Below are 13,802 nucleotides of genomic sequence, written 5' to 3'. Positions count from 1 at the left end.
TGATCTCTATTCCCCAAGGGTTAGAAGTTCAAATTTTGAGTGCTAACGATAAAGGTTTTTAGCATGCCGTATTATTATACAATTAAAATAAATAAAAAGGATAGAGAGACTCCTAGTTACCTGCAGAGTGCTTAGGGTCTCATCAAATGAAACTGGTGTAATGGTACAAATGATCACAGTCTTTGTATTTCCTCCCAATGAGTTCTGAAGAATACGTGTGAGTTTGCTGTCTCGGTAATTTATAAAACCGCTGTTTAGAGAAAGGAAAATAAAATAAAGTGAACCGCTGAAAAAACAACAAGACTAGTGATAACACTGGACCTACTAATGAAAAGCAGAGAAAAACGCCAATACAAACTTACCCAGCTTGCCCATCACTCAGCTTTTTAATAACTTGCCCGAGGATAAACAAACTTCGGTTAATATTACATCCTTCTTTAAATCTCACACCTTCTGCACCAGTCTGACTTGCTCTTTCACTTCCAGCCAAGTCAACAAGATTCTTAAGAGGACAGAAAAAAATTAGCTTAGACTTTCTTAAAATTATTCCAAAAATGGTTTTAGCAAAACCTTATGTCAAAAAGGAGATTTTTTTAACACTTGCCGTAAAATCTTTCTCGAAGGATCCATTGGGGGACACAGACCGTGGTGTATGCTGCTGTCTCTAGGAGGTGTGTGTAGAGACAGCAGCATACACCCCACGGTCTGTGTCCCCCAATGGAGCCGATAGAGAAAACATTACTTACCAGATGAGACACCATAACCGCTCCATCACAGTTTTCTGAATTTGCTGGATCATTTCTCTCACGGCTTTCAACAATCTATAAAATAATTCTCCTTTGTTAATTCTTTTTAAGTGCCATTTTCTTTTTCCTTAAAGAAAATAAAAGGCTTACCATTCTAAATATGGTATGAGAGCGGCTGCTGTGGTCATTCATTTTTGTCTCGCCATAGTGCCTGTTTTCTGCAATACAGAATGCAGCAATGAACACTACAAAACAGAGTGGCTTGGTGTAGGATAGATGGCAGACACAAAAATATTTATTGCTTTTCATAGTAAACGGAAACCCAGGGTACACAATGTTATGCTGCCCACATAGCCCACCTACATAGGTATTCAGTGGCTGTGCCAGGCAATGACAAACCTGTGCATTTACACTTTTCTACCAAGTCAGGCAATTTGCAATATGGTCTATATACCTATATGACCAGGAAATATAGTAAAGTAAAGTTTCTTACTTTCCCCCTTTTTGATCCATTGCAAAACATGCTCAGGGACCATTACAAGCTCTTCAGTCAAGTCAGCAACATATACATTACGCTGCAAAAGAAAAAAAAATACATGAGAAAAAAAAGTGGCTAGAGTGGGGCTTTTAATTTTTACGTTTTCATATTTCCTTCTTGCTTTTTAAGAACCATGACACTTCATTTTACCATAAAATGTACGGCGTAGCAATAACAATACTTTTTGTGGCTATTGGTTCAGGGGTCGTTTTTACGTAGTGCATTTTACTGTAAAACTGACAAGTTATCCTTATGCTGTGGGTCAATACGATGCTCAAAATTGCCCTATTCTGACCCCTATAATTTTATTATTTTTCCCATATACGGGGAGCTAAAATTTTTGACTGTGATCAATAAGTACCATTCTTGCTTTTATGGGACTTTGATCTCTACTTATTTATTTCCTCTGACATATGATGTGACCAAAAATAAACAATTCTGGCATTTGATATTCCCTCCAGCTGCTCTCTGTAGTATCCTGCTCCATCCTTCAGTGTGATCCTCTTCCTTGTTGGTGGGGGTCGACACATGAGACTGCTAATCACTGGCCACAGCAATTTCCTGCCTTGGCAGCGGTGTGACGTATTGAGCCCAGATCTTCCTGCCCAAGCCCAATATGTCACAATGCAACCAGCGTTTAGCTGAGTAGCAGTCTGATGTGTTAACCCCCAGCAACAAGAAAGAGGATCGCACCAGAGGAGCAGCATGAGTCTTTTTTTTTATATTTTATTATTATTAATGAGGGCACATAACCCCTTTAGGTCCCCATAGGGGACTATGAATTGCAATCATTAGATAGCAATGTACTGTTCAATGTGTAATAACTTTGCACTAATCAGTACTACTGTACATTTGTTGCATGTCCTTAAAGGGTAAAAGAAAGTAAATATAACATTTTTAGCTTCTACAAGATGTGACAAATAGAGTCTAGTTTCCAATTACATTGATATCTTCGCGTATTTCCAAAGGCTTCTTTTTTCTGTCATCACAAAGGAGATCTGTGACGGTTTCATTGTAAATTTCCATATAGGAAACACGTAACAAGAACTCTCTGCTTGGTATCTAAAAGAAAGAGCAACAAATTGATAATTGCCATTGTTAGAGGGTTAATTTCAAATCTCTGCCTTATGTAAAGATACAAGACAGACTTGAGGACCAGGCATGCCCGCTGCTTAGGTGCCACCTTTATTATTCGCCACAGGCGAGTCAAGGTGTTAGGCGAGTAAATTTACCTCCTGAATGATTCTGAAAACCTCTTGAACGGCTTGAGGGATTATTCCCAGATTATCCGGTGAACCCATCATTGTGTATGTTTTTCCAGATGATGTCTGTCCATAGGCAAAAATTGTGCCTAACCATGAAAAAAAAAAAAAAAAAAAAAAAAGCAATGTTTCAGCGTTTCAACATACTAAAGTGTAACTTATTCATGCAGCAATAGTGAAACAAAGTATAAAAGCTAATGCATTACTTACCATTGTAACCCTGTAAAGCAGAACAGATAATAGGAACTGCTACTTCCTGGTAAACTTGAGATGTTGTTTCATGTGAATGAAAGACACGATCTATGAAACACAGGTAAAGGACATTAGAAAAAGTGGTACCATGTTCATCTTAGGGCCTGTTCACATCATGTTTTTGAATCCTGTTTAGAGATGAGTGAACTTACAGTAAATTGGATTCGTCACGAACTTCTTGGCTCGGCAGTTGATGACTTTTCCTGCATAAATTAGTTCAGCTTTCAGGTCCTCCTGTGGGCTGGAAAAGGTGGATACATTCCTAGGAGACTCTTTCCTAGGACTGTATCCACCTTTTCGAGCCCACCGGAGCACCTGAAGGCTGAACTAATTTACGCAGGATAAGTCATCAACTGCCGAGCCGAGAAGTTTGTGATGAATCAAATTTACTGTAAGTTCGCTCATCTCTAATCCTGTTATGTGAGCAGAAGTGTAAGAAACAGCAGTAGTGGGAGTATTACAACTAGCAAAGGGGTACAATAAGCATTGAGCTGCTACTGTTGCTTCTGACAAGCTAATGTGAGAGGAAGATTACACTCCAATACTGTAGACATACAGCAGTAGGTACACTGCTATTTAAACAAGGGACCGCTGCCCAGACATGAGAATGAAGCCTTGAGGGACCATTGAGGAACAGCGTGGATTATTTTCAACAGGCAGACTGTCTCAGATAGCTGTTACTAGAGACAGATTTCTATTGACAACAGGCAAAGGACAGCAGATTGCTGACAAGTGAGACACTTAGTGGCCAAGACCTTGTTTTTCTTTAAAGGAGTCATTTTTTGGTTAATGAAGCAATTGACAAATATGTAAGGAATTACCTGGAGGGAATTTGTCTAAAACAGTGATCATTTAACTCTCCATTAAAACAAAAGACTGAACACACTGTGTTCCAATAATAGCATTACAGTTTCACCAACTATGATACATTTGTTCACGTTCAGTAGTCCGAAGTAAAAGAATTATAAATTCTTACCAAAATTAAAAGACCTTGTTCCATCAACTTGAGATAAGGTGTTGTTTTCAGCTTTCCATAATAGGTTCACTTGTTCTCCTTGTTCTCTGCAAAATTACAGAAGATTGGGCTTTAGCAAAGACTTTTTTTTTTTATTCTCCTGGCAGTGACCCCCAAGCATACAGCCAACGTCGTTATGAACTACCTCTAGCATAAAGAAAATCAATGAGTCCTGGATGTGATGATATGGCCCTCACATCAAGTCTGATTAGAGAAAGAGTTCAAAATAGCAGGAAAAATACCATTTGCCCAAAATGCCAATACACCAGAAAATGCTTGAAAAAATAAACAAGTTCTAGAAAATAAAAGCTTTTGAGCTTTAAAACACACTCAAATATATTTAGTAGGAGGAAACCTTGCTGTATGTTTGAATTTGCTAGAAAAGGCACATTTTAATGTCTGTTTATGAAGCTAGTAAATGGATATCTTCTTTCTAGGGATCTAATAGATCACAATACATTTAAACGGTCACTGATCTTCCCACATACTTTCCAGGATAAACTGTTGTGTGTGTGCGCGCATGAGTAGCAGCACTATAATTGCCCATTACATGATATGTATGTGACACTTTTCCCTTCCGCAGGCTTTTTCCCTTTAAAGGAGTGCTCCTGCAAAAACTTACTTAACCCCTATCCACAGGATAGCGGATAAGTAGCTGATCACAGGGGGTCCAACGGCTGAGGTTCTCAGTAAGGAGCGCATATCGTCTACCGGTAGATGATACACGCTTCATTCATTTCTATGGCTGCGCTGATGATGCCCAAGAGCTGTAATTGGGTCTTTTTGGCGCTCCCATAGAAACGAATGGAGCGCGTGCCAGCTGAAACACACGCTCCTCACCAGCGGTCGGATCCACTCCATAACCCCCCCCACGATCAGCTACCTCCTATTCTGTGAATACAATTTCATACTTCAGAAAATTACATTGTTCAAAATTAGTTTAAGTTAATAATTTTTTAAAAAGATTTTTTAGAGATCTGTTTTCTAAATTTTCCCTTTTACTATCTTTATTTCTATAATAATCCTGAAACCTTGCAGTTTCCATTCTGACCACTAGGACTAAAATTAAGCTGAGACTTCCTGCTCTGTTCTGGAGTTGAGCAAATCTACAATAAGATTTGCAGAACCTGGGGGCCGGCCTGGAGATCTCAGCGACTGGACCCCGCAGTTACTGATCTGGACTGTGATGTTGTCTGACGCCCCTGTACTTAGCTTAGCACATGGACTGCTGCCCAGTTGGGGCCGCCATTTAGGGCAGATCATCCAAGTAAGTAGGCATAGTACTCAAGCCTTATCTGTTTTCCAGACACAGGTTTGTAAATTTTGTAATGGCCATGTCTATTTTTAAAGGAAAACTGTCAGCTTGTTCACCCACACTAAGCCCAATATACTGGGTTATAGTGTGGGTGAACAGGATTCAAACGAGTCAACTGGCTGCCGAGATATATGCTTCTATAGTTCTGGGATTTCTATAATGAATAAGAGCATTGAAGGCGTTTTGCCCACCCGCTGGCCGCCTCTCTCTCCCGGAGTAAAGCTCCTAAGGCCGCCCCTCCGCTTTGCTTATTTATTAGCTTCAACTCCACGTCCTAGTGACGTGGAGTCACAGCTCACATGATCGCAGTGCTCTGTCTAAAGAGCGCATGTGCCGCTATATTCTCCCCAGCTCTCATGTCATCGGGACCGTGTAAGGGGAGCGCTCTGCTTCGAGGCGAAGGCCCGAAGGTGACGCAATCTTCTGGCATTTCCAGAGACGACCGGCGCAAGGGAGGAAGAAGGGGAGCGCGGCAATTGGTTCCCTCACAGAGCGCAAACAATCATCGAGCGTTGGGAGGAGGGTGATTGGAGGGGGACTGCGGGCTTAGGTGTGATGTAATTCCGCAAAGCATTCGGGGCGGTGTAGCGAGGGACCGGCGAAGTGCGCTGCGATCATGTGAGCTTTGACTCCACGTCACTAGGACGTGGAGTTATAGCTAATTAATATGCAAAGTGGAGGGGCGGGCTTAGGAGCTTTACTCGAGGAGAGAGAGGCGGCCAGCGGGCGGGCAAGATGCCTTCAGTGCGCTTATTCATATTGGAAATCCCGGAACATTAGAAGCATATATCTCGGCAGCTAGTTGACAAAAATAATAAAGTAATAAGTTTGGTGAGATTTATAAACACTGACACCTCCACTACTAGTAATCACACTTTACCCTCGAATTGATTGCTTAACTTTACGCACATCCCCTGGTTGCCGCTGTGCATCGTATCCTGCAATAAAGAGACCCCTGGATGGTGAGTGCTGGCTACTGTCTTTTTCTTCTACGTGAAAAATAAGAAAGTGACTCCTCGTTTGAATCCTGTTCACTCACACTAAAACCCAGTGTATTGGGTTTAGTGTGGGTGAACAAGCTGACTGTATTCCTTTAAACATACAGCAGCCCAGGTTTCTCCCCTTAGAGTTGAACTGTGGTAAGTAGCAGTATTAGGCACAGCCACTTCAACCAGTTGGCTTGTGTGGGTGCTGGGAGTTGGCAGGGCCATTCATAGAGCCCCAGAAAATATTGTTTTATATGTCAAAGTCATAGAAATAGGTAACATGTGCTCAGAACAATTTATTTTGTGGACTGACACAGGAATTAGGCCCTGTTCACATGGGTTGAATGTGATGCAGATTTCAGTACAGATGTCGACCTCCATCAGACACTAAGCTAAAACTGATTAGCTCAGGGCCTGGAGGCGGGTATATCCTGCTGGGAGGAGTAGACTTTTTTGTTGCCATAGTGTCATACCTCCTAGAGACAGCAGCATACACCCATGGTCTGTGTCCCCCAATGGAGCCGATACAGAAATAAGGGGAGATCAAAACCTGTTCAAAGGAACATTTGCCCAGTTGCCAATAGCAACCAGTGCGCTTTTTTCATTTCTAACAAGGCCTCTGCAAAATGAAAGAAGCAATCTGATTGGTTGCTATGGGCAACTGGGTAAATTTTCCTCTGGACAGGTTTTGATAAATCTCCCCCATAGAGTTTTGGCATCTCGGTGCAGAGGCAATGTAAACTTTCTGGAGTGAATAGACGGGAGCAATAAGTGGCAAGCAACACTTTCTAAGGATCAAGGCCCTATTACATAGCCAATATCACCGCATGTAATAGGGCCAGCAATAATATCTAATAGCCTAAAAACCATTGTTTGTCAGCCCAATTGTAATAAGGCATGTGTGGCTTAGGAATAATGGAAAGAGACAGCCGCACAAGCATATCCAGAAATCGTTCACAGAGCCCTCTCCACCTTTAAACAGGCACCGATCTACAAGAGCAGCACTTGTTCACACGGAGCGGCCTGTGTAAAATTGACCGTGCGGCTGACAAATGATGGAAGCACAGGGTCGCACGAAAGATCCAGCGATTATTCGCGTGGTCTTCGCCACAGTGATCAAGCCTCGTAATATGCTCATCTACGCAATCAGATTACACAGCACATCAGCTCTTGTGATAGGACCTTAGTCCTAATAAATAACAGAATCACTCTGATCTCCTGGCGTACATACACATTGGGGGAGATTTATCAAAACCTGTGTAGAAGAAGAGTGGTGCAGTTGCCCATAGCAACCAGATTGTTTCATTTTTAGGGAGACTAAAAAAAGTGAAAGCAGCAATTTGGTTGCTATGGGCAACTGGTCAACTTTTCTCTCCACAAGCTTTGACGAACCTCGCCCATTGTATTTACAATCTGATGTGTGAACATACCAGGGCTACAGTGACTTGACTGTGCAGCATCTCACAGCGCTGTATGGATCGCAGCTAAGGAACATGGTTGCCATGCATCGTACAAGTTGCTGTGACCCAATAGTCAACAGAAATCCAAACCTGCTGGATTTTTACGGTGGCTTTCACACCTCCATTGCGTCAACTGACACGTCACAACTAGAGATGAGCGAACTTACAGTAAATTTGATTCGTCACGAACTTCTCGGCTCGGCAGTTGAGGACTTATCCTGCGTAAATTAGTTCAGCCTTCAGGTGCTCCGGTGGGCTGGAAAAGGTGGATACAGTCCTAGGAAAGAGTCTCCTAGGACTGTATCCACCTTTTCCAGCCCACCGGAGCACCTGAAGGCTGAACTCATTTACGCAGGAAAAGTCATCAACTGCCGAGCCGAGAAGTTCGTGACGAATCAAATTTACTGTAAGTTCGCTCATCTCTAGTCACAACCTACGATGCTTTAATTTTTGGCCACAACATTGGTTGCATGGGTAGAAGTTTCCGCAACTACAGTGTCCATTTAGGACATCGTCAGTTGTCAGCCGTATTTCAGTCCTCCGCCAGGTGAAACGGCATCCCGCCTTCTCCCTCGGGCCAATCTCCATCAGGCGCCAGCCGCAACTCCCTCCTTTGTCATCCTAAAGTCTCTTATCCGAAACTCCGTCATCCCTCAGACAAAAAACGTTCCTGCTGTGTAGCAGAGCCGGGTCAGTGTTGGCTCTCTGCAATACAGGTTCTGCTGTACCCGCTATTCAATGTCGGCTCTGCTATACAGACTCTGTAGCACATGTAGTGTCTGTAGTAAACACGTGCAAGTTTCCCAGTTTCAACTCTGCTATACATGCTGTGCAGCGTCGGCTCTGCTATGCAGCATGAAGTTGCATCTGAGGGAGAACCGTCTGAGGCATGACGGCGTTTTGGACGAGTGAGTTTCAGATGAGGGAGTTGCGGCTGACATCGATTGGTCCGAGACGGGACGCCATTTCACCTGACGTGGGACGGAGTTGTGGCTGATGACTATTGGTCCAAGGGAGGAGGCGGGACGCCGTTTCACCTGACAGAGGAGCGACTGACTGAGATTGGTCCAAGGGAGGAGGCAGGACGCCGTTTCACCTGACGTGGGACAGAGTTGCGGCTGACAACTGATGGCGATTGGTCCAAGGGATGAGGCGGGACGCCGTTTCACCTGACGGAGGACGGAGTTATGGCTGATGACTGCAGATGTCCTAAAAAGGACATCATAGGCAACAGATCTGTCAGGTGTAACCTGTCCCTAAAGGGGGCAGTGTAGGAGTAAAGATCATGACACTTCTAATACTGCAGGATAACCAGACAGACGTGTGTTATACAGAGAAAGGCCATATATGTACACATCCTAAGCTTAAGTGTTTCCCAACCAGGGTGCTATCAGCTGTTGCAAAACTACAACTCCCAGCATGCCCGGACAGCCAAAGGCTATACAGGCATGATGGGAGTTGTAGTTTTGCCACAGCTGGAAGCACCCAGGTTGGGAAACACTTCAGTAGTGTCAGTTATCAGCCCAGGCCCAGCAGCAGCCACTGGATACAACACAATACACTGACCGCGGTAACCGTGCGGTATTTGTAAAGCATTCATGTAGCCGCCGTTACCTGCAAATGAGCGGCCTGACCCTCAGGCACACTTTGACGGCATCCCCCTCCGACATGTTGCGGCCGGGTGCGGTATCTTCCTCCCTTCCCTGTCCCAGCGACTGCTTCAACTACGAATTCGAATTTCCCTCGCTCCAAACGCTGATTGGTTAAACCCGGTGACGTCACGGTGAAGCACCCGCCTAGTTGGACTGTACCATTCCGAGCTTTTATTATTGAACAGCTGTATGGTTGTAAAGAAACTGGAAAACAAGACCCACACCTTTAAATATGTAACGGCGAAAGGAAAGGGGTGCTGTAATACATTCCTAATTGCTTTTCTCTCGTTTAAAAAAAAAAAAAAATGGTACATTCCAATATCGCTCTCTACGGAATGCTGCAGGGGACAAAGTTCCCACCGCGAATTGTTTACTGAAATGTAAACAAGGGTGTCCCCTGTTCTATTTATATAAATGGTAGATTCTACCTTTGTCACATTGCATTACAACCCACCCGTTATCTGTGGTGTGATCGTAGACTATTTATTTAAAAATCGCTTTATAGTTGTCAGTTGTCTTACCTTATTTGTACCTGCAGGGGGCAGTGCAGCACTGAAATGTTTTATATAGCGCCAACATATTCCACAGTTTTTATCATCACTACAACCCCCATTAGGATGGAATTCCAAATTAATTTCTTGTTTTGTTGCAGGAAACCAGGGTACACCCATACAAACACCGGGAGAACCTAAACAACTCATTGCAGAGAATGGCCCTCATTTACTAAGAAAATCGGGTTGTAAGTCTATCTTGCTTTCTTACCCGACTGCTTTTTTCCCCCTGGCATTTATTATTATGTCGCATCCTGTTTGTCGCACGTGGGTTTTGTTGGTTTTGGTTTCCAACTCCTCTGAGCTCTCGGGAAAAAATCCACAACAATACAACAAATTCGGGTTGGAAACCTTAATAAATACGTGGGAAAGCTCAGAAATGTCGGGTAACGCCCCTTTTTCGGGTTTGGGAGAATCCACATCGGGTCCGTCGGGAAAAAATGTCGCATCGTGTCGCAGACTGGCGCACGATGTCTGCGACATGGCGCAGACAAAGATGCGACAAAAAAACCTGACAAAAGAGGTCGGGTTTAGAATAGTAAATGAGGGCCAATGTCTTTGGTGGGATTTTAACCAAGGAAACTGATAACCACAGAGCCACCTGTATTTAGGAATCTGTAAATACTGCCATGTCAGTAAGCTGTATACCAGTCCAGAGGGTGCTGTACTCCGGCCCTGTGCAAGGATTTTTTTTTCTACAGATTCATTTTGGTGCCAACTGCCATCCCTATGTCTCCTGCCCTGTCTCAGGGTGCATTTACACCATGTTTTTGCAATACAGCTCCCGTATCAGGTTTTTGATGAAAAACGGATTCCCCAAAACCTGACTTAGGCTGGGTTCACACTATGTTTTGTACTTACGGTTCCCGTATACGGCTGGGAGGAGGGGGCGGGGCTTAATCGCGGCGCCCGCACTCAGCCGTATTCGGGAACCGTATTTAATGCATGTCTATGAGCCGACCGGAGTGAACCGCAGCCTCCGGTCGGCTGCGTTTTCGGCCGTATGCGGTTTCCCGACCGCAGGCAAAAACGTCAACCGCGTTTTTGCCTACGGTTGGGAAACCGCATTCGGCCGAAAACGCAGCCGACCGGAGGCTGCGGTTCACTCCGGTCGGCTCATAGACATGCATTAAATACTCCGTAAGTACAAAACATAGTGTGAACCCAGCCTAAACTGTATCAAAACGTGTGTACAAATTTCAACCCGTATACAGTTAAAAACCGTATACAGTTTGAAAATGGATGTCCTGTTGCATCCGTTTTTTTAAGAAAAAAACGTATAAGTTTTTAACTTTTCACTCCATTTTGAATAAAGTTTCACTTGTTTGAAATTCCAAGAAACTGTGCAAAGTCAAAAACCGGATGGTGCAAACCGGATGGAACCGTACGCACATACAGTTCTTTACAGTTCCTATTGAATCCCATGTTAAAAAAAAGGATACGGTTTAATACTGTTTTTCACTCGGACCAAAAACCGTGGTAGGCTACGATTTTGGGTACGGGAAAAAACCTGACAAAACCGTACAGGATGCAAAACAGACACAACCTGATGCATCTTTTGGCATACGGTTTTCAATGGAGAGTCAATGCATATGGTTTTCAATACGGTTCCATACGGTTTTCACATAGAAAATGTATACGGGAACTGTATTGCAAAAACGTGGTGTGAATGTACCCTCAGTCTGGCCATGTCCTCTATTTTGTCCCCATCTACCCAGCTCTGTGCCCATCTGCCCATGTCCCTTGCTCTGTCCCCACCTCTCCTGCTCTTTCTGTAACATCCCCATTGCTCTGTTCTTCTTTCGCTGTGTCCGCTGTTCTTTCACCACAACCCTCTTCCCAATGTCCCAATCTCCCCTGCTTTGCCCCTTCTTGTATCTTCTCCTTTGTCACAGTCTTTCTCTGAAACGTCTAAATCGTGCAAATCCCCAATTCTTACATCACTGGCCAAGGATATACCCCATAATCACCAAAACACAAAGTTTTCAGCCCACAGTTGTTTTTTTTGTATTTTTAAAATCGGAATCCAGATGCTGGGAATTCGTTTTTTTGTGCCATAAGGCAGCTGCTTGAATGGCCTTATGTTAGCGCCAACCATTGCGGTACTTGATGTACCCTGTGTACCATTCTACAAGGTTTTCCAAACAGTGTGTCTTTAGCTGTTGCAAAACTACAACTCCCAGCAGCCTTTGGATGGGAGTTGTAGTTTTGTAACAACTGAAGGCATACTTAAGCATAGACTGCCATACTAGGTTATTAACCCAGTGGAGATTATTAAATTATCATGGGCGCTGGGTATTTTATTTCTCATAATTCTCTGGTGAGCTGGGGAAATAGGGGGAAATACCCTCAGGGGTGACACACACAGCTGAGGGCCCAGGTATAAAATCCTTACATCTGGACATCCCGCTGTATGCTTCTAATCCTCAGGATTGTAGTAGTGGGAGAAGTAAGACCTTTTATGCTCCAGGCACTGCTGACTTGTTCACAGTTAAACAGAAATAAGCAAAAGGGACCCTTAAGATATCCTTAGAAAAGATGTTTATTAATAAAACAATAAAATAAACAAGATGACATGTTCAAGGGTATCACCCTCTTCCTCAGATCAGCATCTTATTGCAAGCAGGACAAGTGGCCCTTGTTCCTGGGACCTACCGGCTGACCAGCGACTTGGACACCATCTGGTACCCCTTTATTAGGGTGATTTTTCTACTATATTGAGGTGAGTGGCCACCTATTAGAGACATGAGTCTCCCCCCCCCCCATACAGCTGAGCTTCCTTTTTCGCCAAAGGTAATACAAGGGCCCCTATCTTGGTTTCATTTTTCCCCTCTCTTCTGATCCTGGGACAGATTAAGTTCCCTTGTATATCCACATGTATACATATTCTCATTTCTTTCATTGCACCTTTTACTGATCATAAGAGTGTGGTAGCCCTTGGGGGGTGTATGGTAGTGGTGGTACGGTATCGGTATATGAGGGGTTAATATTAACCCTATAGTTCGTGACACCAGGCTGAGGGCTGGTATGCTGAGGCAATGCTCCGGCCTATCGCCGCCCTTCCCAGTAACGATAGGTGCATGAAATGACTGAAGGTCCAGAAGGTCCACAGTAACAGTCTTGTACAAACAGTCCTTATATTGCTCAGTGACTGACAGTTGTTGCGGACCTTGAGCTATTTAGAAAGTCTCTGAATTTAGCATAGATATTTGCAGATCCGTCCGGATTTAGGGGTTATATTAGGTCCGGTGATGCTGCAGAGTGTCTGGGAATTGATACACTCTATATTCCGAATTACTCAGCCGTTGCCAAAAGGCTCGGGCCTAACTCACTGCGATAGCTGCTGCGCAGATCCTTCTCGTTTGACAGCCCAGGAACAAGAGAGAGAAAAGATGGCCGCCGCTCCCTTATATGGGCAGGGGGCGGGGTGAATCCGATTGGTCCGAACATCTGGCACTCACCATTACACAGAGTAATGGGATTGCATACGTCACAGGGCCTCCAAAGGTCCTTAAGCAAAATACCATAGAGTCTACCTAGTCACGTGACACGCAGGTCCTGCAACGCTATGGAACCGGTAATTAACCATTTATCTACATATATATTACTATATTTACATAAATTACTAGGCTATTAGTTGGAATAGAGGCGACAAGGGGTAGGCTACACAACAGGGATCCCTACATCCTAGGGACTCTGGCTATGGGGACCCACACATACATAGGTACCGTATAAGATGCGGTACCGGGACACCACAAGAGTATGTTCTCATCTACTATATGTGCTGCAGATTTCATGTAGAAGTTTTGATCATAAGTTTACCAGCATAAATCCACAGTATGTACAGTACATGCCTGAGGCCTCATCTTTGTGTCTGCATTATAGTCTCAAGTCCTGGCCTGACCTCAAATCTTATGGCCTGGACTGTCAGTTTGGTTAGGCTAGGACTTGCGGCAGTAATACGGATGAAAAAAGGTGTCATGTAAAACCTGCCTTGTGTTAGGACTGTAATGAGACAACAGGCA

General features: G+C 43.9%; 1 protein-coding gene and 1 long non-coding RNA gene across 4 annotated transcripts in view; one reads left to right on the top strand and one right to left on the bottom strand.

Annotated features, from left to right (window-relative positions):
- The window catches only part of CENPE (centromere protein E), a 112,853-nt gene extending 103,425 nt beyond the window's left edge, over positions 1–9,428 (bottom strand). Inside the window, exons 1-10 of one of the 3 annotated variants that reach the window (XM_056566319.1) lie at positions 9,189–9,428; positions 3,775–3,860; positions 2,757–2,846; positions 2,517–2,635; positions 2,227–2,346; positions 1,240–1,321; positions 897–964; positions 747–821; positions 363–502; positions 121–250 (exon numbers count right to left, since the gene is read on the bottom strand). In XM_056566319.1, coding sequence (XP_056422294.1) covers positions 121–250; positions 363–502; positions 747–821; positions 897–964; positions 1,240–1,321; positions 2,227–2,346; positions 2,517–2,635; positions 2,757–2,846; positions 3,775–3,860; positions 9,189–9,244 — 966 coding nt within the window. In that variant the 5' untranslated portion in view covers positions 9,245–9,428. The remainder of the gene's footprint in view (positions 1–120; positions 251–362; positions 503–746; positions 822–896; positions 965–1,239; positions 1,322–2,226; positions 2,347–2,516; positions 2,636–2,756; positions 2,847–3,774; positions 3,861–9,188) is intronic. The other 2 variants (XM_056566311.1, XM_056566327.1) reach the window with 2 other exon arrangements.
- Positions 9,429–9,826: 398 nt separating this feature from the next.
- Positions 9,827–13,802, top strand: part of LOC130362207 (uncharacterized) — a 47,438-nt gene continuing 43,462 nt past the window's right edge. Inside the window, exons 1-2 of the long non-coding RNA XR_008891320.1 lie at positions 9,827–9,965; positions 12,382–12,499. This is a non-coding gene — a long non-coding RNA (uncharacterized LOC130362207). The remainder of the gene's footprint in view (positions 9,966–12,381; positions 12,500–13,802) is intronic.

Source organism: Hyla sarda, chromosome 1, assembly GCF_029499605.1.
Source record: "Hyla sarda isolate aHylSar1 chromosome 1, aHylSar1.hap1, whole genome shotgun sequence".
In the NCBI taxonomy this organism is placed as follows: Eukaryota; Metazoa; Chordata; class Amphibia; order Anura; family Hylidae; genus Hyla; species Hyla sarda.
The sequence above is the reverse complement of the archived record's forward strand: the minus strand, read 5'-3'. Positions and strand labels throughout refer to the sequence as shown.